This window comes from Protopterus annectens, chromosome 3.part0, assembly GCF_019279795.1.
Source record: "Protopterus annectens isolate FY-2018-M chromosome 3.part0, PAN1.0, whole genome shotgun sequence".
Taxonomy (NCBI): domain Eukaryota; kingdom Metazoa; phylum Chordata; order Ceratodontiformes; family Protopteridae; genus Protopterus; species Protopterus annectens.
The window spans coordinates 487,776,901-487,801,699 of NC_056731.1; the positions used below are offsets into that span (position 1 = coordinate 487,776,901).

Sequence of the window (24,799 nt, forward strand, 5' to 3'; positions counted from 1 at the left end):
TAAAAAGCTACTGAATCAGAATTAACACTGGAATCCATCCTTCTGTTAGTGCAAGTCATTTGGAAAGTTTCTTTTGCCATTCCACCATTTTCAAATGTGGGAGGTTCTATACATACTCTCTCTGTGCTGACATCCACATACTCTCTCTGTGCTGACATCCACAACAGGGATGTATAGAAAATCTACATGGAGAAATAGTATCTTACATAAGAATAGTATCCTACATAAGACTAGTATGCATCCAACATTTGTACACAAAAATGTAGTGAAAGGACAATATATGAGAATAAGCCGCTTACATAATACAGATGAAGGCTTTGTGAAGACAATGACTATATTAGAGAAAGACTTCTTAAACAGAGGTTATAGTAAGAAAGACATAAATGAAAGCTCTAAATATACCATTGAAAATAGGGATGGGAGATGTAAACCGCTCTTCTCAAATACTATAGAAGATGTTAAAAGCAAGGAAGGTCATGATTTTAAAGTTAGATTCCTATAACTTATTCAAGTGACATCAGAAGGTTCTGTAATATTTTTGAGAAGAATTGGAATGTTTTATTGTCGGATCCTGACTTGAGAGAATTGTTAGAAGATAGACACAGCTTTTCTTTTAGAAATAAGAGGTCCTTAAAAAGGCAACTCTGTTATAAATCCAGAAACAATGAAAGAATGATCCTATCTGATAGGCAGGGGACTTTTCCTTGCAGAAATTGTACAGCATGTGACTATTTATATAATAAATCTACATATAAACATCCTACACTAGGATTTATAATTGATATAGATTTTTATGCTGACTGCAGAACACAAAATTAGGTTTATTTCAGCTTCTGCACTGTCTGTCATGCCTTTTATATAGGCAAAACCAATAGGTGTTTAAAGGAACGTATCCTTGAACACCTTAGAGATATAAGAAATAAAAAAGACACAAGTGCTTTAGCAAAACATGTGGAAGAAGAAGATAGGAAACATATTTTTAATTTTATGGTTTTAGAAATAATAAATAAAAGTAAGAGGGGAGGTGATATAAGGAATAAGGTAGAGGAAGCCGAACAAAGATGGATTTTACTACTTCAGGCAGATAGGTCTCCTGGATTGAACAATGCTGTTTCCTTTGAAACCTTTTTAAAATCAGACCACTAAAACATTAAGTAATATGGATTATTACATAAAATGTGTCTGTTATATGTATATTTTATTTCATCTTATGCAGAATATAAGGCAAATTAATGTACTGATGTATGCAATTTTAATTAGTCTATGTCATAGTTCTATATGTGTTTTCATTGGTTGAACCATATTTTAAATACCAATGTTTTAACTGTTTTTATGAGTCTGAAGAAGCGATCAGCTGACTTAGATCGTGAAAGCGCTTACTCTTGTTTAATAAAGTGGTGTGAAACTGCAAGTGAACCGTTTCCTACCTTGACTACTACATCTCAGTTACAACTTTTGGTTTTATAAAGGGCACTACTGTGAAGCTGCAAGTGATTTATTTCCTGACGTGGATTATTCCATTTTTATCTTCAGCTGTGGTCTAACCATTGGTCTTTTCATTTTTTTCGCTTGAGGTGTATACCAGGCGTTTATCCAGCTTTTGTTTTCTTTCACGTGTTACTTTTGAGTGTGTACCTTTAACTCCCAGTGGGTGTGGCTTCAGCCTTTAAAAAATGAAGTTATCATCTTACAGTTCTAACAAATACTAATTGACAGAGGCCGTATATATATATATATGTATATGGTTCTACCTCACATAAACGAAACCCCAAAACACCGACAACGCAATCACCGAAACCACATAACCGACAGTACAAAAACACGAAATCCCACATGCCCAACAACGAAATAACTGATGGTACACAAACACGAAACCTCATACACTGCACACACCACAATCAACAAACAAAACACATTCCCCATCCAAAAACCACATACACAACACAAGCACACCAAAATCCCTACAAACCCACACTAAACCTCACAAACACAACTACCTACAACCCTAACCCAAACCCTAACCCTAAGGTCCGTCACTACCGCACACTTACCTGGCCCACTCCCTAACCCTAACTCACTTATCCCGCCCCTAACCCAAACACAATCACTACCGCACACTTACCTGACCCACTCCCTAACCCTAACTCACTTAACCCACCCCTATCCCCACAGACTGTCAATATCCACACTTACCTTACTCACACCCTAACGTCCGTCACTACCGCATACTTACACAGCCTTTTCCCATGTCGGCATCCTCGGCGTCGGTGCTTTCATCCATTGGGTCATTCTTCTGCACTGCCGATCTTCTGGGTCCCGTCGCGTCGGTCTCCTGAGCTGTCGATCTTCTGGGGCTCGGGATTTCCGTGTCGATGTTCCGGCGTGTCGTTTAAGTGAGGTAGAACCATGTATATATATATATATATATATATATATATATATATATATATATATATGGTTTTGAAATTATGAATGCAAATATGAACAGGCAATATTTGGCGCCTAGTGGCACAGTAGCAGGTAACTGCAGAAATGCCTGGAGACGTCACTCGGCTGTAAGCAATGGACTGAGCTGCATTTCTATATACATAGTTGTGGAGAATGTTGGAAAATATTTGGTGCATCTTTTCTTGAAATTACTTTTCACTGCCTGCAAAAGTCCATTAGTTTGAACATATTTCTCACAACTTTAGAAGTATTTCTGTGATATGTTCTATAAGAAGAACTCTTTCAGAAATTATCCTAATGGAAAACGGTCTTGTGGTAGTTTCTGGAGCTTCAGCATGGACTACATCTGAATTTGTCTTTTGCCAGTGTTATTAAGTAATGGCTTCAAACCATTTATGTTAGCAGCTGGAAGTATAGTGTTTGCTCCCAAAGCCATGACAGTGCCAAAGATGGCTTCCTATCAAAATCCGGAGACTCTCTTTGCCGAGTTCCAAGATTACAAAACTCAAAGACTGAAAATGCAGGAGAAGAGCAACTATTGAACGTTGTCCTTTTCCTTTAAACTGAGCAAGCCCCTCTAGCCACCCCAACCTATATATATTAACTCCAAGATTGCCATACCTCAGAGAAAAGAGAATATTCCGAGGAATGGCAAATTCAGTTTTTCAGTCTCCATATCTCGGGACTCAGCAAGGTGGGTCTCAAGATTTCAAATAGTCACCAAGCAAGATAGTTGTACCAATAAAATAGCTAATCAGGGAGGAAGGTCCCAAAGCATACCTTACCTAGTAGCCTGCAAACAGTATGCTCAACAGGTGGAAAAGGCACCAAAGTGACTGAGTCAGAATCTTTTCTGCTCACTTAACTGGAAATCCTGTGCAAACTTTCATGGACAAGAAAGAGACTTATCAGGAATATGAAAAAGTAAAGCAATGCACCATTATCCAGAGTTTGTATTGCTGCTGAGACACAACCTCAGAAGTTCCATTGCTGGACTTTTTTTTCTAACAAAGCAAAAAGATTTCAGTGGTGTGATTTAAAATCTGAATTTAAACTATGACTAGTTCCCGAGGGTCAACATACTGAAGTAAAATGATAGAAATATTAGCCATTTATAATCTTAAGATGGCTTTGCCTGATTATTTGCAAAAATGGGTGTTTCACACTGATGTTACATATAATTAAATTCTTGTTCTGCAGGTAGATAGTATTATGCACTGAAACTTTGTTTAAAACTGAACAGTCTACATGTTTAGCAAACCACATGCCAAATTTTGCTAACACATAGAATGAATCAGGTATTGTCATACTCTATTTAAAAAAGAGAAAAGGGCTCAGGCTACTAGATTTTATATTAGCAATAGTAACACTGTTATTCATGTGAAACCGTAACCCATGAAAAGCATGCTACAAATGAAACACAGTCTCTAAAATGTGAAGAATTGCCAGCGAGAAATCAGCCTTGTGCAATTGTGCTACTTTAAACTTAAAATTAAGTGTAATGTATTAAACGATGGCAGGGAGTACTAAATTTAGGCAATATGGTCATGCTTATAAAGAGACAGTATGTGTACATAAAAGTAAGATCTTTATTAAAAAGGCAATTGAATTAAGTGATATTTATGGAGTTAGGAAGCTGTATCTAATTACTCAACTAGAAATACAAACTGTTTTTGGAAATATAGTTTTTTATTTTTATTTTATTTTTTTTTATTTTATTTATTTAACATTTGTTGACCGGGAATGTCCGACTAGGTTCCACAGAGCCTGTTTTCAGCGGAGGCCCGGAGAGAAACACTCCAGATGCATGTATTTGGAATGTTAATCTTGCTGGTGTAGATCTTAATTTAGCAGGTGACATAACAGTGAATGATTTTGTGCACTTTAAAGATTTGTGGAAGCAATACGAAAAAGGCAGTCATTTTCCACTGACCACTATCAATGTGGGATGGTGAACTAGTAAGTAAATAAACCTACAGATAACACGTCTGCCTAACCTGGAGAATCAGAGAAGGAGAAGCAACCATCAGACAAACTCATAAGATTATGTGAGCCCCACAGGTGCCTGTGGTATAATGGTTAAAGTCTTTGACTTATAGACACAGGGTCAGGGTTTTATTCTGACCTCAGGTTATTGGCTATGCTTAAAATGTTCTTTCAGGGCAGTTAGCCTAGTATTCACCTATGAACCAAGGATGCTAACCCAGTCATTCCACTATGCAATAAAGTGAAAAGGCACACTAATTTGTGGGAGGTTGGTATAATGATTAAGATGTTTACCTTACAGACACAAGGTGCAGGGTATGAGTCTTACATGGGATAATTGTCTAGGCTTAAAATGGACCAGAATGGCAGTTAGCCTAGTATTAATCTATGAATCTATGAACAAATGTTAAGGAATGATGCTAGAAAGTCCCAAAGCTACAAACATTTGGCTAAGCATGCAGAAAGAAAAGAATATGCATTATTTAAAGAGCTGTGTTAACACATACCTATGACAGAGCAGTCTGTAGGAGGAGCACAGAAAGTTGAAGGAAGACAGTTGCATAGTAGAACATTACGGCCTGAAAGTGTTATAGAGCATGATGTAGAAGTAACTATTAAAATTGAACAGAAGGAAACCCTCAGTGAGACAATATATTCCAAGAGATTGAAGTTACAATGTACATAAACTGCACAACCTGAGCAGAATTCTGAACTATTTGTCAAGATAAAACAGAACCATACCCCCATTTGTAGAATTGTGTATAGCAGATGAGTGATGAGGAGGTGAAAGTGAAAAAAAATCAGTAGTATAGTAAAAAGGAAGAAATTGCATCTGGTCAGTTATAAACCAATTTCTGTCAGTATAAGACAGAGAACTCCTGTAAGCAAAGACACAAGTTGGTAGTATATGTAAGTGAGGAAAAAATAAAAGTAAAGACAAATGTTCTAAGATACACTTTTGGAAGAAAAGCAACATAGTCAGGAAACAAGTGAGAGGGTGATCCTTACTCACACTAATCTAGAGATCCAAAAGAAAAAGGAAAGGATAATAATGTGTAGCATAAACGGAGAGATAAGATAAGCTTGAACAGATCTAATAGTTCTTCTGAATCAGAACATAAGAACACTAAACAGAAGAAAAATAATTCTGTGCATCGGTTTATAAAGGGAAGAGTGAAACAGAATAAGTAAGATAGTGATTACAGCTGTTTCTAAAGAGTACTGTCTTTTTATGAATAGAGTTAGGCAGTAAGTCCCTAGTGTCTGTATCGTAGGAGAGAAGGCATTGCCATCGACCACATGACCCTCTAAAATTGAAGAAATTGCATAAACTTTAAATGGGCACAATAGCAAGATGTCACTTTAAACAAAGCAAGAAAATCAAATCGTTGTTAGAGTTGCAGGGAAGATGCTTAAAAAATTTTCCCAATTCTTACCCGTAGATGACTTGGATAATGACTCGTTTGTAAGGAAAGAGAGGAAGTTTTATGCCAGTGGTTAGTCCCCAAACATTATAGAAAACTAGTGATGATGTTAGCACATATTCATGTACTGTGTTGGCACCTAACAGTGGACAAGACTGAAGTGCAGATCTTAGAAAGGTGCCACTGTCCAGGAATAATGAAAGACATTCAGAATCTTTATGCTGGATGCCATGAATAGCAGAAAACAGACCCTGTCTCAGGCTTTAAAAATCCGTTGCTTCCAATATTTGTCATAGTAGTGCCATTTAAAAGATATTGCTATGGATATTGGTAAGCTAGTGGCAAAATCTACTAGTGGGTTTCAATACTTTTTACTTACTTTAGAAAACTCCAGTAAGCACACTATAGAAATTCCCCTGTATAAGGCTAAAGCTAACTCTATAGCTACGGAGCTAGTCCAATTATTTTCCAAACTAAGGCTACCTAAGAAAGTACTTCCACCCCAGGGGATTCCATTTACTTCCATAATAATGCTGCAAGTGTGCCAGTGTGCTTTAAGATCAAATTGTTAAAAACCTTGTTGAAGCATCCCCAGGGAGATGGTTACTGAAGTTTTTTTTAACCAAGCATTAAAGTCAGTACTGAGAAATGTCACTAAGTAAGATGGTACCTGTTGGCCATTAGAGAAGTACCACAAGCCTCAAAAGGGCTCCAACCTTTTTCATTTCTTATATGTTAGCAGGTCTTGTAGGCTGTTTGATATTTCCAGAGGAAATTAGAAAAAAAGAGAAAACCCCATTAAGCAGTCTCATAGCACACTATACAAATTTACAAGACAGATTGAAAGTGAGTATGAGACCTTATAGGAAAAAAGGATACACAAAAATAGATGTGTAATAGAAGTGTATGGAACATAGATTTAGAGCTGGAAACCAGTTGCTAGTTTCAGTCCCCTCTGCAGGAAAAAATGACTAAAAGGCAGGGTCCATTTCAAATAGTAGAAAAACAAATGATGTCAGTTACAGGTTTAGGCAAACTGGTTAGAGAAGGGCAAAACATGTATAACAGATGAATCTTCCAAAATAATGGAAAAAATACAGACCTCTGTAGCTAAAACTGATAGTTCTGGTGAAGAAAACCTGACCTCTATCCCTGCAGTGCAGTTAGAAGACAAGCTATCTAAGAGAAAGACACATGACATAAGGGGGCTTCTGTTAAGAAACAAGTGTTTTTAGAACTCACTGGCAGAACAAACTGGAGTTAACATCATGTCAGCACCCCTCCAGGAGAAAAGCTTAATTTGAAACCTTCCAGAATACCAGAGACAGAGAGAGAGAGGCCTATGTAAGAGGAAGTACAACAATGCATAAGATGAGGATGATACAGGAGTCGAAAAGCAAGTCTAACAGCCCCATATTGTTAGTCACAAAACCTAATGGAGCAATCTGATTCTGTAATGATTTTAGGAAGCTGAAAATCATTTTACAGTTTGACAACCAACCACAGCCTAAATGTACCACCTATTAAGAAGATTGGAAAAGGCAGGATTCTTGGCCACAGTAGATCTAACTTCACTGTGGCCAAGAATCTTCTTAATAGGTGGTACATTTAGGCTGTGGTTGGTTGTACCACCTATTAAGAAGATTGGAAAAGGCAGGATTCTTGGCCACAGTAGATCTAACTTCACTGTCCTACCTTTTAGGATTCATGGTGCCCCTAGAACTTTTCAGAGACATGGAAAGACTCCTACATCCCCATGGCAATTATAACACTGCATCCCTAGACAATAAGGCATTCAGAGGACTGAGACTCCTATATAGCCAAGGAACAGGCTGTGTTAGATGCTGTTGAGTTGAGCCAGGTTGGCTGTGTCAATGCCTACAAGAGCAGTATAGGTATAATAGAGAGAAACTATGTAATTGGCATGGAGATTGTTAGTTCCCAGAAAAAAAAGCAAAATAGAAACAGTGAGAAAGTAGCCTATTCTAGGCACTAAGAAGCAAGTAAGACATTCATTGGGTTAGCAGGGTACCACTGAAAGTATCAGATGTAGGTCTATAGTTAGTATTTTTTGTTTGTTACCAGATTTTGACAGAGTTTAAACTATTCTATTTCAAACATGTTTTCATTGCATAACAACAGATTAACATAATGTTCATTGTTGTTTTGAATAGTTTGAAATACCTACTTTCTTAAATTAGCAGGTAAAACCCTTTAGCTTTTATGAATGGTTAGCATTTCTATCACTTTACTTTTGGAGTGCTAGCCTCGGGTCTATCCATAATTTAATGCTTTAAGTCACATAATTGAAACTGTTACTGTTTAGTTTGGAAAGGCAGCTCAAACTAATGTGATTTTTTTAACTTTATCATAGTCTTGGTATTCTGGCTCTTTCATGTCATTGAAGGATTTTAAAGATTCACCAGTTAACTGGGAGGAAAGGATTCGACTCCAGCCATTGGTCTTATCCTTCTTGATGCAAGTACCCTTTGAAAGCTGCAAGGCCTTTCTCTGTGGTTAATTCTTTAAAAGGTTAAGTTGTCTTTGGCATCTCCATGGAATTCACAGTTGCCAGCACCCTCTCAGCTGTAGCACAGACATAATCCACAAAACTCCTAGCCCACATCACAGGACTGACATTTTTTTCCATCTTAGGACAAATATTCAGTGAATTAATGATCTTTCAGGCACTGAAATCTCTACCTCAGGATACTTCTTGAGATGGAAGAATTGTGTCATATATGCCCAATGTACCTACAAATGTATCAAATAAAGCAGCAGAGGTAACTAGTTCATCAAATAATACAGTTTTATTAAATGGAATAATAAATACACAGCCAAAACAACAAATGTTTTACAATCTGTCATAGCAGTTCTGTTAAATTCCCAGAGTGATTACACAAGCTTTCTTCTGTCTGAATTCTCAATAGCAACTCTCAAGACTACTTCATATTCTTGCAGGTCATCTCTTTCCTTCAGCATACTCTTCAGAATCTCTGTTCAAGGCAAAGGCCTCTCACTGCTTCGAGACTCCATATACCTAGGGTCATAGCCCTCCTTTTTATATACCAATGTACATAGGCAGTATGCTTAACAGCACTCTCGGAGAACCTTTTTGACTAATACAAAAAGTGCTGGCTGCTTTACCACCTTAAAGGATGATACAGACATATTTACAATTTTCACAACTTGTATGACCTTTTTATACTAATTACTTGAGACATCCATATACCTAGGGTCATAGCCCTCCTTTTTATATACCAATGTACATAGGCAGTATGCTTAACAGCACTCTCGGAGAACCTTTTTGACTAATACAAAAAAGTGCTGGCTGCTTTACCACCTTAAAGGATGATACAGACATATTTACAATTTTCACAACTTGTATGACCTTTTTATACTAATTACTTGTTTTAACCCCTTGATGGAGTGAGAACTGCCAGACATCCAATGCATACACCCGCTCCAATGGGGTCTATACCACACTGTTGAACTCTTAAGAGTACGAACATCATATGGTTGACACCATATGATCGAACTTTTAAAAGTTCGAACGTTTTAATGGAGATCTCGGTACAGTGCAGAATGAGAAGATTTCCCTTTTCTGCACTGTAGTGCGATCTCGGAGTTGGTATATTTAAAGAGCAGGGTTGTGGGGGGTGCAGTGCCCCTGCTTAAACCATTCAGGTAGGTTTTTTCTTTGGTTTATTTTTTTTTTATTACATTTTTGAACTTTTAAAAGTTTGATCTTATGGTGTCGGCCATACGAGTTCGAACTTTTAAAAGTTCAATTATGTAATATAGACGTGCTCCCATGTGCACAGACTCACAAATACATCTGTCTGCACTGTGCTAGTGTGTCAGTTTCAAGTAATTCACAGGACAGTGCGGTGACTGACCAATTTGGCTTTGGCTCCATGGTCCCATCTGAGTATAAGATTTCATGTGAATGTGTAGCTGTACTGGTACATGACATCTTGATTTGTAGAACATAAGGTGATTGAATACGTAGAAATGTTTAGTCATATACATGCAAAAATTATGCTATTTTGTTTTAAAGTATTTTTCCATTGTAACATAATTAGAGTTTTACTATCACTTCAGCATATGCTCCATGATGTTTGTTCACTAAGACTGAAATGTTTTTATTTTGTGTTATTAATTCCGTTATATTATATAACTATATGCACAATTTTGTTGCTTATTGTATAATTAGTGTAGCAAGTATTGTGAAAGATACATTAAGGTTGTTTACTTCAATTAATAAATGTAATCAAAAATCAAAATATACTACCACCATAGAAAGTTCAGCAATTAACTTCCACAACAACCTGTAAAAGGGTGAGGCTGTATCAAGATTAATAAATTAAGAAATACTGGACACACTTTAAAACAATTAAACTCTTAGACGTATGACAGATGATAATAATTCTCTTCACTAAGCACAAGCTGATTCATCACTGCACCAGTCCAGATGTTAGAATACATCCTGCAGATTGAAACAGGCAGGCATCTTGAATCAGATGCCGAGTTGGCATCTCCTCACAAAAGAGGTTGTGGCATGGACCATGAGAACCCAAAATCCATCAACATGAGTCCCACTAAAGGGAAATCTAATCTTGGCAGACTGCCAACAGATGTATGCAGCAGAGTGGTCATATTTTTACCTTATTCACTGCATTCTGACATGGGCATGGAATTTGCAGAAAGCTTCATAGTGTCATGGTATTTATAGGCTGTCACCTTCACCCTCATCTTTCATTCTCACGTCTGGTGTTCTGTTTGTTTTCTGCCTTAAGGCTAATTTATACTGAGTGGAGGAAACTCATTTAATGAAAGCCTGAATCTAAGTAAATCAGTGGGATGGAGGTATAAGTTGCCCCAAATTCTCAGGAGTTAGAAAAGAAAAAAAGGTGTTTTTATTAAAACAATAAACATTTGGATGACATTTTGGAATTGAATGGCTGTTTGAACACATAATAGTATTGCCCAAATTTTGGATATTAAATGCCCATACATTTCTGCTTTTAGGTAGAGAGGACCTACGTGAAGCTCAAAGTTATAGCACTGCCAATAGCAGTGCATGTACTGAACCACATCTCGATGAAGAGTTTCCTGATATTTCTGAAGGAATAGGAGATGATTTGGGACAAGGTAAGGAAACCTATATTAATTTTCCACTCTTCCGTGGTGTGAGCCTGCATGTGTGAGTTTTTGTTAAAGCCTTGGGTTTTCTTTCACATCCATAGATGCGCCAGTAGTAGGTAGGTGTGTGTGTGTGTGTGTGTGTGTGTGTGTGTGTGTGTGTGTGTGTGTGTGTGTGTGTGTGTGTGTGTGTGTGTGTGTGTGTGTGTGTGTGTGTGTGTGTGTGTGTGTGTGTGTGTTTAGTAAGGGTCAGGGTGTACTGCATGTGTTCTGCAATGGGCTGGCATTATGACAAGGATTTGTTCTTTACCTTGCATACTTTTCTTGCAAGACATCTTTTGACTCTTACTCAACTCCATATAAGATCAAGTGGAGGTTGGATAATGACAAAATGTTTGTGTTTTAAGTTCTGTTAATGCTGTCTACATGCAGACACTCAACTGTACACATAGATATATAACTATAATCTTGAAAGTAGCTAAGGTTTCACAGTCATATGTCTTGAAAACAAACAAATTATTGTAAACCTTTGAACTTGACATTAAGGTCATGTCTCACTTCTGGACAGATCGTTCTTTTAATAGGTATGCAGTTATGTCCTCAGTACGGCTGTATATGAATAAGTGCTTCTGTTACATGTGTTGCATGCTCATCTTCACAATATATACATTGTAGATATATGTATGTGCACACACAGACACACACATGCACGCGTGCACACACACACACACACACACACACACACACACACACACACACACACATATTATTCAGCTGTAGAGCAAACGTTTGTGTATCATTAATTATCCTTATTAAGGGGACCTTTCTACATCTGACTTTATAGTACATGAGGAGAACTCTTGCAGTTATTGATCTCCTATCACAGCAGCTCCTTGACTTGATGCTGTAGCATATAGAGGACAATATTTGGTTTCCACAGGCAGCAAAGACAACAACTATCACATTGTACTACACAGCCCATTTTTCTGTTATCCAAAGGGCCATTAATTTGCATTGCCATTGCTAATAAGGCTCTTTCTGTTACATATAATGTCTGGTATATCACCCGGAAGGGCTTCTTCTCCATAAACTGCATTGCACAATGTACTATATGTTGTATGCTTGAGCACAATCCAGGCAGTTCCCATCATCTCACATATGTCAGATCTATGACCTATGCTGGTGGTTAATGCAAGGTGACTTTCCTCAGGGTCATCTAGTATTTAACTGCACACATTACTGCCACAGATGCATGGATACTCTGTTCCCATGATAGTTGTTAGCAGGCCACTCATAATAGTGAACACTCTTGTATTACAGGTAAAAAAAGGCTACACCTTAGAGTGGTGGTTAACCCCTTTCTGCAGCTGCCAGAGCATGGCAGAGATGGCATACAAGTACACACTGTTACACATGGACCATCATTAAAATTGTTTTCAAACTTGTGAAGGGTCACTTCTGCTGCATGATACATCTAAATGAGACCTGAAGTAATTTTTATGGTCTCCACTATTTAAGATAACACAGTGTTTTGAAAACAGTTACAGAATGGGAGCATTGTCGTACTCCCAAACAGACCTGTGGCAGCAGCAGCAGAAGTGGCGGAGTGGGGTGAAGAGTTGTCAGAGGAACCACCTGCAGGTTTACCTTGTTTGAGGCAGAGATAGGTGCAGAATGTAGCAGCACAGGTAAATTTATAGCATTCCATATTCAGCTATGTGCCAGAATACAGGCTAAAACTAATGCATGCATTCATACACCCAGACTCTACAGTACAGTATATTGTCTCTCCGTGCTGTGCATCAGACATTACCATGCTAATACAGGCCAGAGGAGTGCGAAGGACACAGTCATCATTATCTCCTCAGGTGGGTTGGGGTGCACTGACAATGGACTGTAATGTTAAGGTAGGCATGATACTCAATAAGCCAATAGGTATAAGAACAGAGTGAACTGTGTGACCCTGACCAAGCCTGCCTGTTAGGGTATCCCTGTGATTGAGCCAAGCAAGCAATGGTCACAGCCATGGGACTGTCTCCTTAGGGGTGTTGCTAGCCATGGACAGATGTGACAATGATGCATTCCCCAGCACACTTTGTGCCATCTGCATGTTCCCATCTTTTGACTTGTGTACAGCACATGCAACCCCTTGCATGGCAACTGTTGGTTTTTACCAGTGTCCTACTGGAGGCAGTGAAAGTGAACATGGCCACTGCTGACATCAGAATGCCTTTCAACTCTAAGTCTCTTTAAGTCAAACAGGTCCTGCAGTGGCTGTAGTTCCAAACACAAGCTGTGCAGTACTCTCAGCATCTCCAATATAGAGTGTGTGTAGTGTCTATCTGTGCTTGTAACAGTCACTTGCATATCTACTGACTGATGCAAAAATGATATCTGGGTCAGGGAGTGTCTTGGAATAAAGGCTATAGTGGTTAACTATATACTTTCCCCTACTGTAGGTACAGGCACCTTAAAGGTAGTGTGATCCACAAATGCTATCTGTGGTGGAGCCTTCTACATAGTCTCTGTAGGGCTAAATTGGGTTGGACATCTATCACATAACAAAGGGTATACTGGAGTTTCAGCATGTCCTTGCCTTTGCATTTCTTATGTGAATGAAATGTATGTGTTTTCCAATACTAGTATTGCTTGCAACACCACTGTGCCATGTGCAAGGTGATGTCATAATCAGCCACAAGTGACCTGCTGACATTTGCATGCTCCTGTCTGTTTTTCTGGACCCTCCATCGGTGGAACCTGTGAAAGTATAAAGATAATATGGGTCCCCTACAGATGAATGAACTTCCAAAAAGCTGACTTTCATATGGCCGAGACCATATGATCGACTTTTGGAAGTTCGAACGTTCTGAACAGACAGCTCCCTATAGAGCAGAACAGGAAAATTTCCATTTTCCGCAATGCATTGCAATCTCAGAGTTGGTTTATTTAAATAGCAGGGGGTGTGGGTGGCACAGCCCCCCATGGGGGGGTGCAAGGGTGCTCGCCCCCTGCTAGCAACGTGTAGGTAGGTTTTTTTGTTTGTTTTTTGGGGGTTTTTTTTGTTTTTTTTTTTTTACATTTTTGAAATTTCAAAAGTTGAAGATATGGTCATGGGCGTATGGGTTTCGGCTTTTTGAAATTTCGATCATGTATAGTAGACCCAGATAATATACCTCTGACAATACTGGAACTTATGTGAAACTCCCAACAAAGTGTGGCACAGATGCACAGCCACATGCAGATACTATGGTTAGCCCATACACATATGCACACCTTCTAATTCAGGTAATCTTAGTTGCAGCCATGATGCATTTAGTGGAAAAATATGCACAGGTGTTTTTGAGTGTAATATGCACACTTTTAGGACACTGTACAACAGTATTGGTTCAGAATAGTACTAGCTGGTGCATCTAACACAGACATTTATGTAGTTGTCACCAGCCCAGTTTCCACATCCAAGCCACTGCTAGATACAGTCTCTGTGAGATGCTTCTGTGTTCATGGTTCATCCCCTTTGGCAGAGTCATGCCTGGTAATATCATATGCCTTAGTCTTAGTATGTAGTATCATACTGGTGACCCTATGGTACAATACTATGGTCCTGTTATTGCCTTCCACAGCACTGATGTTCCACCTGATTCCCTGCTAACTCTGGTCCAAGAATGTCTTATCTGCTTTATCTTTGTCAAGGATACACATGACGTGTGGGGCCTGCACTAGCAGGAATGTCCAGCACACCAAACCTTTCCAGATGTTGCCATTCCTTTTGAATGGCACAAACAGATCAGTGTATGTGCATGTATATGTGTTGCTGTCCATGGCAGACACCAGTGGTCTCACTGTCAGCCAAGACATCCATTTGATGTCCACCAATCTGTGTGGAAATGTGTTACCATACTGAAGGGATCGGTATACATGGTACCGCTGCTCTGACATTGTGTGGACAGTTAACTATGCAGGGAAGCCTTTTATCCCTTGTGCAGGTGTGGAGTTTTGTGTACAGAGTCCAATGATGAGACAAGAGATTAACCTGATATGACCTTGTGTTCTACCCCTGACATGGAGTACTTTCCTACAACAGGACAGTAACCTTACCATGACCTTTTGCTTTGCTCTACTATATTCCATATTCTGTCACTAGCATGTGGTCCTGTTGCTTCCCTGCACCCTTGTTATACCCTGCAGTCCGGTGTTCCATTACCTATTGTCCTTATACCTACAATACCTACATAGCAGTAAAAATCCATTATCTGGTTCTAAATTCCTTTGCCTGTCTCTCCTGCATTATGGTGACTGTGGCTTATATCATGCCAAAATAGACTTTGTAGTGCAGTGGTTATGCTGATCAAGTGTTTTATCACGATTATCTATGAACTGTTGCTTTAAGGAGATGCATTATCAGCCACAGTCAGTGCTACTGTGCTTTCTAGGCCCATTCCAAGGTGTGAAGGTCACTTGTACAGTGTACACATGTACTGGAACTAAGTAGCTTGTAACACCACCTATCAGTGCTACTGAGTGGTTATGTTGTGCACCTTTGCTGCCCAGTGCTACATATCACCAGCATGTATCTGTGCATATTGGGCTTCTGTTTCCCACCTCATTATGACTGTTGGATACAAATAGCTTGTTTAGGCATAAATATGGTTTCTACCAGATGTATCGGGAAATGAAAATCTTTCTGTACACACTAATCCTTAGGAAGTATAAGTTGCATTCCCTTCTTTGTGCATGTTTGTACGATTGTAATCCAACACTTCCCATCATCAGTTGTCCTCCTTCTGTCTTTCTGCATTTCCCTACTGTTGCCCCTCCCCATTTTTGTGTGTATACCTTTCATGTCTCTGTCACTCTTCATTCTTTGGTGGTTTGTCTGTTTGTCTGCCCTTAATAGCGTCCTATTCCTTCAGTCCTTCCACCCCCATGCTCCTTGCTGCCCTCCTTTTTTTGCCCTTCTTGGCAGAATGGGCTGTTGACTCTTGGCTCACACTGCGTTTGTTGCAGTGGTGAGTTGCTTCATTGCATAATGTCAGTCACATCACCTTTCTATGGTAGTCATCGGCCACATGACCACGCATAGCAAGGCCACTGCAGTAGTGTGCTACCTCCTATATTTTAATTTTCTTTGAAGCCCTTTCCATGACACACCAGTGCACTGTCTGCCCTCATACATGTAAAAACTAAAGTGGGCCACATCACACTAATGTTTCAGATGCATTTAGCACAGCAAGTCTCACTAGGATTTTGTCTTTCTGAATAACCTGCTTTATCTTTCATATATTACAATTTCATCTTGCCACTTTTCATTGTCTGATCATACCTTCATGGAGTACCGTTGGTTGCAGGATGCTTTGAAGAAATACTGTAACAGATTATTCCGTTTTTTTAACAAAATGATGGCTTTCTTTTGACATTAACTCATCTGTGACTGTGTGTTCTGGTAACTAATATGAAAAAAAATAATATTTTCAGTCTACATATTGTAGCTTGCAGCATAATTTATTCAAAGTACGTTCAGCCATTTTGAAAATGTATCCGCCACAGTACTGAATACGTTGTTCATGAAAGGACCTGCTCCTATAAATATCCATGGATGTAATGGTGCTTGTCTTGGAATACCTTGTTCTGTATGAGATGGTGCACACACTTTACAGATGTACTCAATTTTTTCTTTGAATTTTGGTCAGCAGATGAATTTGTGTTCCTGTAGCTTAATTTTTACACTATTTTGTACCCAATATGTAAGTCTCCTAGCACTGCTATTTTTAATTTCCACAAAATTATTAGTCTTTTTCCTCCACAACTTCTGGTTTTGTTTACTACTACCATTGTTACTACTTTGTTATTTTAAACTGTTGTACTAAATATACTGCAGTTTGCACTCAGGATCACTTGTACTTGTTGATAAACCAATGACTATGTCCTTTGAGTCATTTACCCCTTCTAAGATGTAAAGCCACCTGACAGCCATGGAAAGCCCATCAGCTTGTATCCATTCTGTTGCCAGCCTTACATCACTTGGTATTCCTGCTCATTGGAGGAACTGCCAAATGCTGGAAGTCTGTGAACTATTACTATTAAAGATGGTCTGTGAGCAGCACGTTACCACCCACACCTCCACATGAACACATCAAACGAGCATATCAACATATACTGATACAGTCAAAAAGTGTCTTCCCAAGTCTTCTAGATCTAGGAAGACAGAGTCTCTGCAGAAATCTACAAACACAACATCACCACTTTTACATACATTCAGGGTAGCCGTATGGAGAGAAGATAAAATTAGCAAGCAAAGGAGAGTGGTATTGCACACATTAAATTCATCCTCAAGTCTTGGTGAGTACCTGCACGAGGTGGACCCTGTTTCTCACAAAATGTCACCAAGATGAAACTGATATATAGACTGTATTGTATATATATATATATATATATATATATATATATATAGAGAGAGAGAGAGAGGGAACATATATCATGGACAGACATGGGTTAAAAAATAAAGAAGAGAGCTGGGTGCACACGTCCCAGGATAAAACAAAGTGCTCATCGGTAGGCACACTGGTGCCAGAACAGAAAAAAAGGGCAATGTAGAATCCTCCAGACATGTAAACATTCCTACAATGGGATTAGGCTAGGCTCAGGGGGAGGATGCCCCCCCTGTTGTAGAAGGAAGTAGTGGTCCACAAGACCCCAAAAACTGACAGGCCAAAAAAGAGCCATAAAGATAATAGGTCTATTTAGGATAAGAAAGAAATTATTTATTGTTGTTGTTATTATGCAAAAAGCCAGGAGTTTCTGGGTAGAAGATATTCAAAAAGATTGAGAGAAATTGGAAGAAAGAAATTACTTGCCCGAGAATGATTGTCAAAAGCTTCAAATGCAAATTTCTGTGGGCCATTTGGAAAAATAAGTGACTGAGGAAGTGCAAAAATATAAAGAACAAAACCTAAAAATTTTGAAAGGTATGAAAAAGAAACATGGGCATGAGTAAGAAAGAGAGATCTGCTATGGTGCAACATTTATGCAGAGGAGAAAGCTAAATTAATCAATACAAGAAAGTAACTCCAAAGATATTTGAAGAGAAATACTGGTAAAGGCACCCAGATATGGAAAATTTCACAATGCAAACAATAAGATTAAAAAAGGTAACATAGAACAGAAGATTAATAAAGCAGAAGTTAAACAAATAGAAGCTGAAGCTATGGACTGCAAAGTGAAAGATGTAGTGTATAAAATATAACACTGGTTATGTCACAGCATGATGTAACAATGAGTCCCCAAAGAAAGGAAAAAAGGTGGAGCAGGAGACATCTGAAGAAGTATGGACATGGGAAAGAAAAAGAGATTTAATATAGCATGATATTCATGCAAAGGATAAAGCAAAACTAAGCAATACAAAAAGGCAGCACCAAAGGTCTCCAGATGTGGAAAATTATACAGTGATAGCTCATTACTATTCAGAAACATGCGCACTGATTGGACAGCCTAACCAGTATGCCCGATGTAAATCAAGCATATACCAATAGAAAAAAGTCCTACCACTAAAGTACCATTCAGCAGCCAAACCTTTCGACTGGAATACTCTATGGAGGTACAGCGCAAAAAAAGAATTAAAAATCAGGTACATTCAAAACATACTGATTTTCCTTGTTTTTTTGTGTTGTCCCTCTATAAATCTCAGCAGACTGTTGTACCTGTCAACTGTCCAAATTTTTGCAGAACCTCCACATTTTTGCCCCATAGCAGCAGCACACATTCTCTTTCTCCACTGTTACTCTTAAAAAAAAAACAAAGCAATGGCCAGCGCTTTCCTTTTCTCCATTCCTTTTATTCGACAGCACTGATGTACTGTGCAAGCATGGGGATGTAACTCCCATATGCATGCAGGGTACATAAAAAATCATGGAAGAATGGCAAACAGTGTGCAGGAACACTACAGTGCCTTACATTATTTAAGAAAGGTAAGCAATTTCTTTCTTCAATAATGTCATTGTATAATAGCAATAGCCCAGTCGTGGGTATGGGTATATCAGGATTTACCCACAGTTGGCTTTGTTTCATCACTCAGGCTTCACCCTTGTAATCAAACAACACCAGCCATAGATATGTAAATCCTGATATACCCACATCCACTTGTAGGTTATTATAGCCATAACCCACACCTGGGTGTGGGTAATGCTAAATTTACCCATGGTTGGCGTGGTTTGGTCCCGAGGGCGAAGCCCGAGGGACCAAACAAAGCCAACCGTGGGTAAATTAGCATTACCCACACCCAGAAGTGGGTTATTGCTATTATACCATGACACTATTTAAGAAAAGAAACTATTACTTTTCTTAAATAATGGCATAGTATAATGCCTGTTTGCTGCCCTTCCGCAGATGTCTGGCATCCGGCAGTTCTGATGTACTGCGGCGCCTGTGCAGTACATCAGAGCTGTGGCAAAAGCGGAGAAAGCAAGATCTCCGTTGCTTTTTAGTGTTCTATGTTAAATGAGTTTAACATAGAGATACGGTTTTAAAATAAGCAGCGGGCATGTTCGTTGTTAATTTTATTACTGTCTCGCTATGTTAAACTCATTTAACATAGCAACACTAAAAAGCAATGGAGATCTTGCTTTCTCCGTTGCTTTTTAAAACTCTGTCTCGCTATGTTAAATGGGTAAAACATAGCGAGACAGCTTTAAAATAAGCAATGTCTCCGTTGCTTATTTTAAAGCTGTCTCGCTATGTTAAACCCATTTAACATAGCGAGACAGTGTTTTAAAAAACCCAGTTATACTAATGGAAAAAAGTCCGGGCGACCGGACCTTTTTCCATTAGTATAACTCGATTTACAACGGGCACGCTGGCCAATCAGCATGCACATTTTGGGGGGGGTCATGGTATAATCTTAATTATGCAATGCAAAAAATAAGAAAACAAAGGGGGAAGTAGCAATGAGGTATCATAATGGAAGAGTTGAAATAGAAACTGACGTTATGGATTACATGCAAAGTGAAGGATTTAGTATAGAAATTCAACTCAACTGCAATTCATATGGAATTACATGTATTGGTAATATATCTAAATACAACTGTCAATTCTTTTTTATGAGACCCATTGCTCCTACTACTTCTGGAACTATCTGTGTATCCTTCTTCCATATTGCCCTCATTTTTATCTACCAAATCCTGGTATTTTATAACTTTGTGTCTCTTGGTACACAAGATGCTTTAATCACTGGGTGTAGCAATTTCAATGATCCATGTTACTTTTGTTGTTTTCTCATGGACTACTGTATCTGGATGTTCTTCGTCTTCCATTGCTGCAGTCCTTACTATTGGGTATAGTCCGCATCCAGTCGGCCCGAATACCAGAGTATAAGGCTGACGTCGGTCAGGCGCATTAGATTGGCGTCGGCGTCATATCCTCAGTCTTTTGCCGCTGTCCGATGCAGAAGCAATTTTGCGAGTGCAGGTTGGCGTTCTGAAATATTTCCGAACCGGAGTTTCAGACCGAATCAGAGTTGGCTAAGTACCCGTTGGGAACATTTTGTTTTTCTTGCCTCAGTATTTAACGGATGTCAGAAAAAGTGAATAACTGTATTTCTTGTGGGAAACAAATACCTCATAGGGATTACCATACATTGTGTATACCTTGTTTAGGGCCTGATTGTTGGTTGCTCTTGTGCTAGGTTTAACAAACGCACTATTAAGAGGAGGTTAGACTGTGCCAGATTAGTGTTTGGGAAGCGTTGCAATTATAAAATGCCGTCGGATGCTCCGGCGCGGGGACAAAACAGCGAAGCCTAGGGTTGATGAACCGGCAGTCCCACGTCGGTTCTTTAGATTCAGTGGAGCCAGAGGTTTTGCGAGGAGTTTCTATAGAGTCTCAGGGAGACACTTTGCTGTTACAGGATGTACCCTCTCAGGGGGCAGGCCAGGCTGAGGGGCTTCTCAGGTAACTATTCTTCCCTCTCTTCCCAAAGTAGTTAGAGCCTCTCCTTCTGTTGCCAAAACTTCTTTTAGAGGTAGGCCAACTTCAGCTTCAGTAGGGGCTTCTCCTAGCCTTTGGGTTCTGTACCTAAGAAACATATGCTTAAAATGGCAGAAGATTTGATTACTATGATTAGAGGTTCTATGGGCCCTCCTGATAAGAGGCCTAGAGTGGAACCAGAGTTTGACAGTTTTGAACAGGGTTCAGGGGCTTCTGAATCTTCTGCGGAAGATTTGCAGGAGTATCCTCATTATTCTGATTCTGATGTGGATGATGCCACTCCTTCGGCTTTTTGATTTTCAGAGACTCTGCATTCCATGAGGGAGCACATGAAATGGGAAGGCCAGGATTACTCTGATTCAGGAAGAGGCTAGGAATTCTTTTACCCCAGCATAGGCCCTTAGCTATACGCCTGTGTTGAATGTGGTGGAAGATGTTTTGCAGAGGCTTCCCTGAACCCTGATTCTTTGCCTCCTGCTCCTGTTAAACCTGATAGGTACTATAGGGTGCAGCTGATAAATATTTGTTTAAGAGTCCTAGGGCGGACCCAGAAACTGTTTCTCAGGGGCCTAAAGGTGTTAAGGCCTCTGTGGTTAAGAATCCTGTTCCCACTGACAAAGAGGCAAGGGCATTAGATAGGTGGGGTAAGAAAGTGTATACTTCTTCCACTCTAGCCATGAGAGCGTTAACTTGTCAGTTTCACATGCTGAAATATCAAAATTATCTCCTTTCACAATTGAAATCTAAGGTGGATGCTTTGGCGGAAGGTATTGATTGTACAGACTTGCTGGATTTAGTTTATGTGTCTGAACACGTGGGCAAGCATTCTTTGCAATGTGGTTTTGATGCTGTGCAGGCCTCCTCGAGGGTGGCTGCCACTAGTTCTGTTCTTCGCAGGCATGCCTGGTTGAGGGATCAAAATTTGGCTGAGCATGTTAAGACAAGGCTTTTGGATGCTCCTTTATAGTCTGATGTGTTGTTTGGTTCACCTGTGGAAGCAGTTTTGAAGAAAATGGAGGACAAAGCTAAGTCTATGCAAACTGTTAAAGATTTTTTTTCAGGTACAGCCATAGTAGAAATTGGCCTGCTAAGGGGTGGACATATCCTGCTTATGATTCCCAGTCTAGGGGTAGGTCTAGACGTGGTAGGGGCAGGGCTCAAGGTTCTTTTAGGCCTAGAACAGGAGTTCACCTGCTCAGACTTCTGGTGAGGGCAGGGTCAGTCCTTTCGTAAACAGACCCAATGACCTGCCTTTTCAGCTGCCAGTAGATTCTCGTCTGGCAGCTCCTTTGGAAGGACACCTGTCTCTTTTCAAAGGAATTTGGGATTTAATTACTCAAGACAGATGGGTGTTGGACATCATTCTACCAGTCCCTGTGTCAAAAGGGCCTAGGATTTTATTCTCGCATGTTCCTAGTACCAGAGAAGGGGAACACGTGGAGACTGCTTTTGGATTTATCTCTCCTCAACACTTCTCTGGACATTCCCAAGTTCGAGATGTTGACGTTACAACAGCTTTTACCTGCTGGGCAAAGATCACTGGATGGTAACTTTAGATCTCAAGGAAGCTTACCTTCATGTGCATATCAGGCTAAGTTACAGGAAGTATCTGCAGTTTCAAGCTGGAGATTCTCATTATCAGTTCTCTGCATTGCCCTTTGGCTTATCTACTAGTATTCACAAAGGTTCTGGCTCCAGTGATAGCTTACTTCAGGCTACAAGGACTTCAAATCTATCCTTATTTAGACGACTGCCTGATTCTGGCTCAAGAAACGGAAGACCTTCTACAGCATCTGGAATATCTTATAGCAGTGCTAAGATGCCTAGGGTATTCTGTGAGCGAAATAAAGTCCAGGCTAGTACCCTCTCAACACATGTGCTTTCTGGGTGTGAGACTGAATACAGCAGCCCAGATGGCCTTTTGGACAAACGAAAGAGTCTGTCACTTTACTTCCATCAACTATCTCATCAGTCCGTGCTGACTGCAGAGACAGTCCTTCCAGCATTAGGGTTCATGGCATCTTGTATTCTGGTTCTCACCAATGCCAAACTGCATATGAGGAAGTTACAATGGTATCTCAAAAATGTATGGACACAGCACTGCCAGGATTTAGACACTGTCATTCAAATAATACCTTGCCTTCAAAGAGTATTTTTGTGGTGGGCTCAGGAATGTCACCTAAACAAGGGACTCTCTGTGACCCGGCCAGAGGCGAGTCAGATTTTACCGACAGATGCCTCAGACATTGCTTGGGGAGCTCATCTAAATGCAAAGTGGATTCCAGACAAGTGGCCTGCCAGACTACAGCATCTACATATCAACATAAAGGAGATGTTAGCAGTCCAGTTCGCATTTCTGGCTTTCAAGGAGTTACTTCTTCCAGGGCAGGTGTTGATTCTAACAGACAACACAACTGTCATGTGGTACTTCAACAAACAAGGGGGAACACATTCTTATCCTCTATGCAGGCATGCAATGATTTTATTGGATAACTCTTCAGGCAAGGTTTCTGCCAGGAGCACAGAACTCCTTCGCAGATGTGTTAAGCAGACAAATCATGGATCCCCACAAGTGGAAACTGGATCTTCATGTATTTCAGAAATTGACAGGGGAACTCAGACATAGATCTGTTCGCTTCTCCACTAAACCACCAGCTGCCACAGTTTTGCACAAAGGGGTTTCATCACACAGCTTGGAAAGTGGATGCTCTGTCTTTCAGTTGGACAAACCTTCATCTGTATGCCTTTCCACCTCTGCCTCTTCTTTCAAAGGTACTGTTAAAGGTCAGACAGGACAGGCCAAGGATGATTTTGATAGCTCCAGATTGGCCTCGGCAACACTGGTACCCTCTACTACGGTCTGGTAAAGAAGCCTCCATGGCCTTAACCTTTGATTCCACATCTGTTATCCCAGCAGGACGGTCATCTGCTCAATGTCAAGCTTCACTCTCTTCCTCTGACAGCCTGGCATATTCTGTGTTGAAACACAGCAGGTCTCAACTTCCTCAACAAGTTTTAAATGTGATTATGGAAGCTAGAAGACCTAGTACAAGGAAAGAAATGGAAGAGATTTTTATTTTGGAGTAAAGCAAAGAATTTGGAGATTTCTGAGCCTAATTTGAGTATGGCTCTTCAATATCTTACTGAGTTACTGGACAAGGGTCTATCCTTCTCTTCCATCAAGATTCATGCTGCAGCAATCTCAGCTCACTATGATTGTGACCCACCATTGTTTTCGCATCCCTTGTTCAAGCAGTTTCTTAGAGGGGCTAAGAATATAAGACCCCCACGTAGAGCTCCTACTCCTGCTTGGGATCTCAATTTTGTGTTGGAAAAACTTACTCTACAACCTTTTGAGCCTGCGGCTACTGCTGAATTGAAATATTTGTCATGGAAGACTGCTTTTTTGTTGGCTATTACTTCTGCAAGAAGGGTGTCTGAGTTGCAGGCCCTTATGGCAGTCGAGCTCTTTTTGATTTTCCGTAAGGATAGGGTATCATTACGTACTAATCCTTCCTTTATGCCTAAGGTGGTTTCTAGTGTGGCTTTAAACCAAACTATTCATTTGCCTACCTTTTATGCAGACCCCCAAAATAAAGGGGAGAAGATTTTGCATACTTTAGATGTACACAGGCAATTGCGTTATTACTTAAGCAGGACTAAGGATTTTAGGCAGTCTCAGCAGTTGTTTGTTTCTTTTGCTTTGAGTTCGCAGGGCAAGCCTGTGTCAAAACAAACTATTTCTAGGTGGATTGGCTTGATTGCATTTGTTATTCCCATCATGGCAAGGAGGTTCCAGCTGGGATTAGGCCTCATTCCAC

At 39.8% G+C, this 24,799-nt stretch overlaps 1 protein-coding gene across 1 annotated transcript in view; it reads left to right on the top strand.

The window, feature by feature from the left end:
• The window catches only part of PKD1L1 (polycystin 1 like 1, transient receptor potential channel interacting), a 1,345,235-nt gene that overhangs the window by 310,683 nt on the left and 1,009,753 nt on the right, over positions 1 to 24,799 (top strand). The window contains exon 14 of the mRNA XM_044065604.1: positions 10,890 to 11,012. Within this exon, the coding sequence (XP_043921539.1) occupies positions 10,890 to 11,012 (123 nt within the window). The remainder of the gene's footprint in view (positions 1 to 10,889; positions 11,013 to 24,799) is intronic.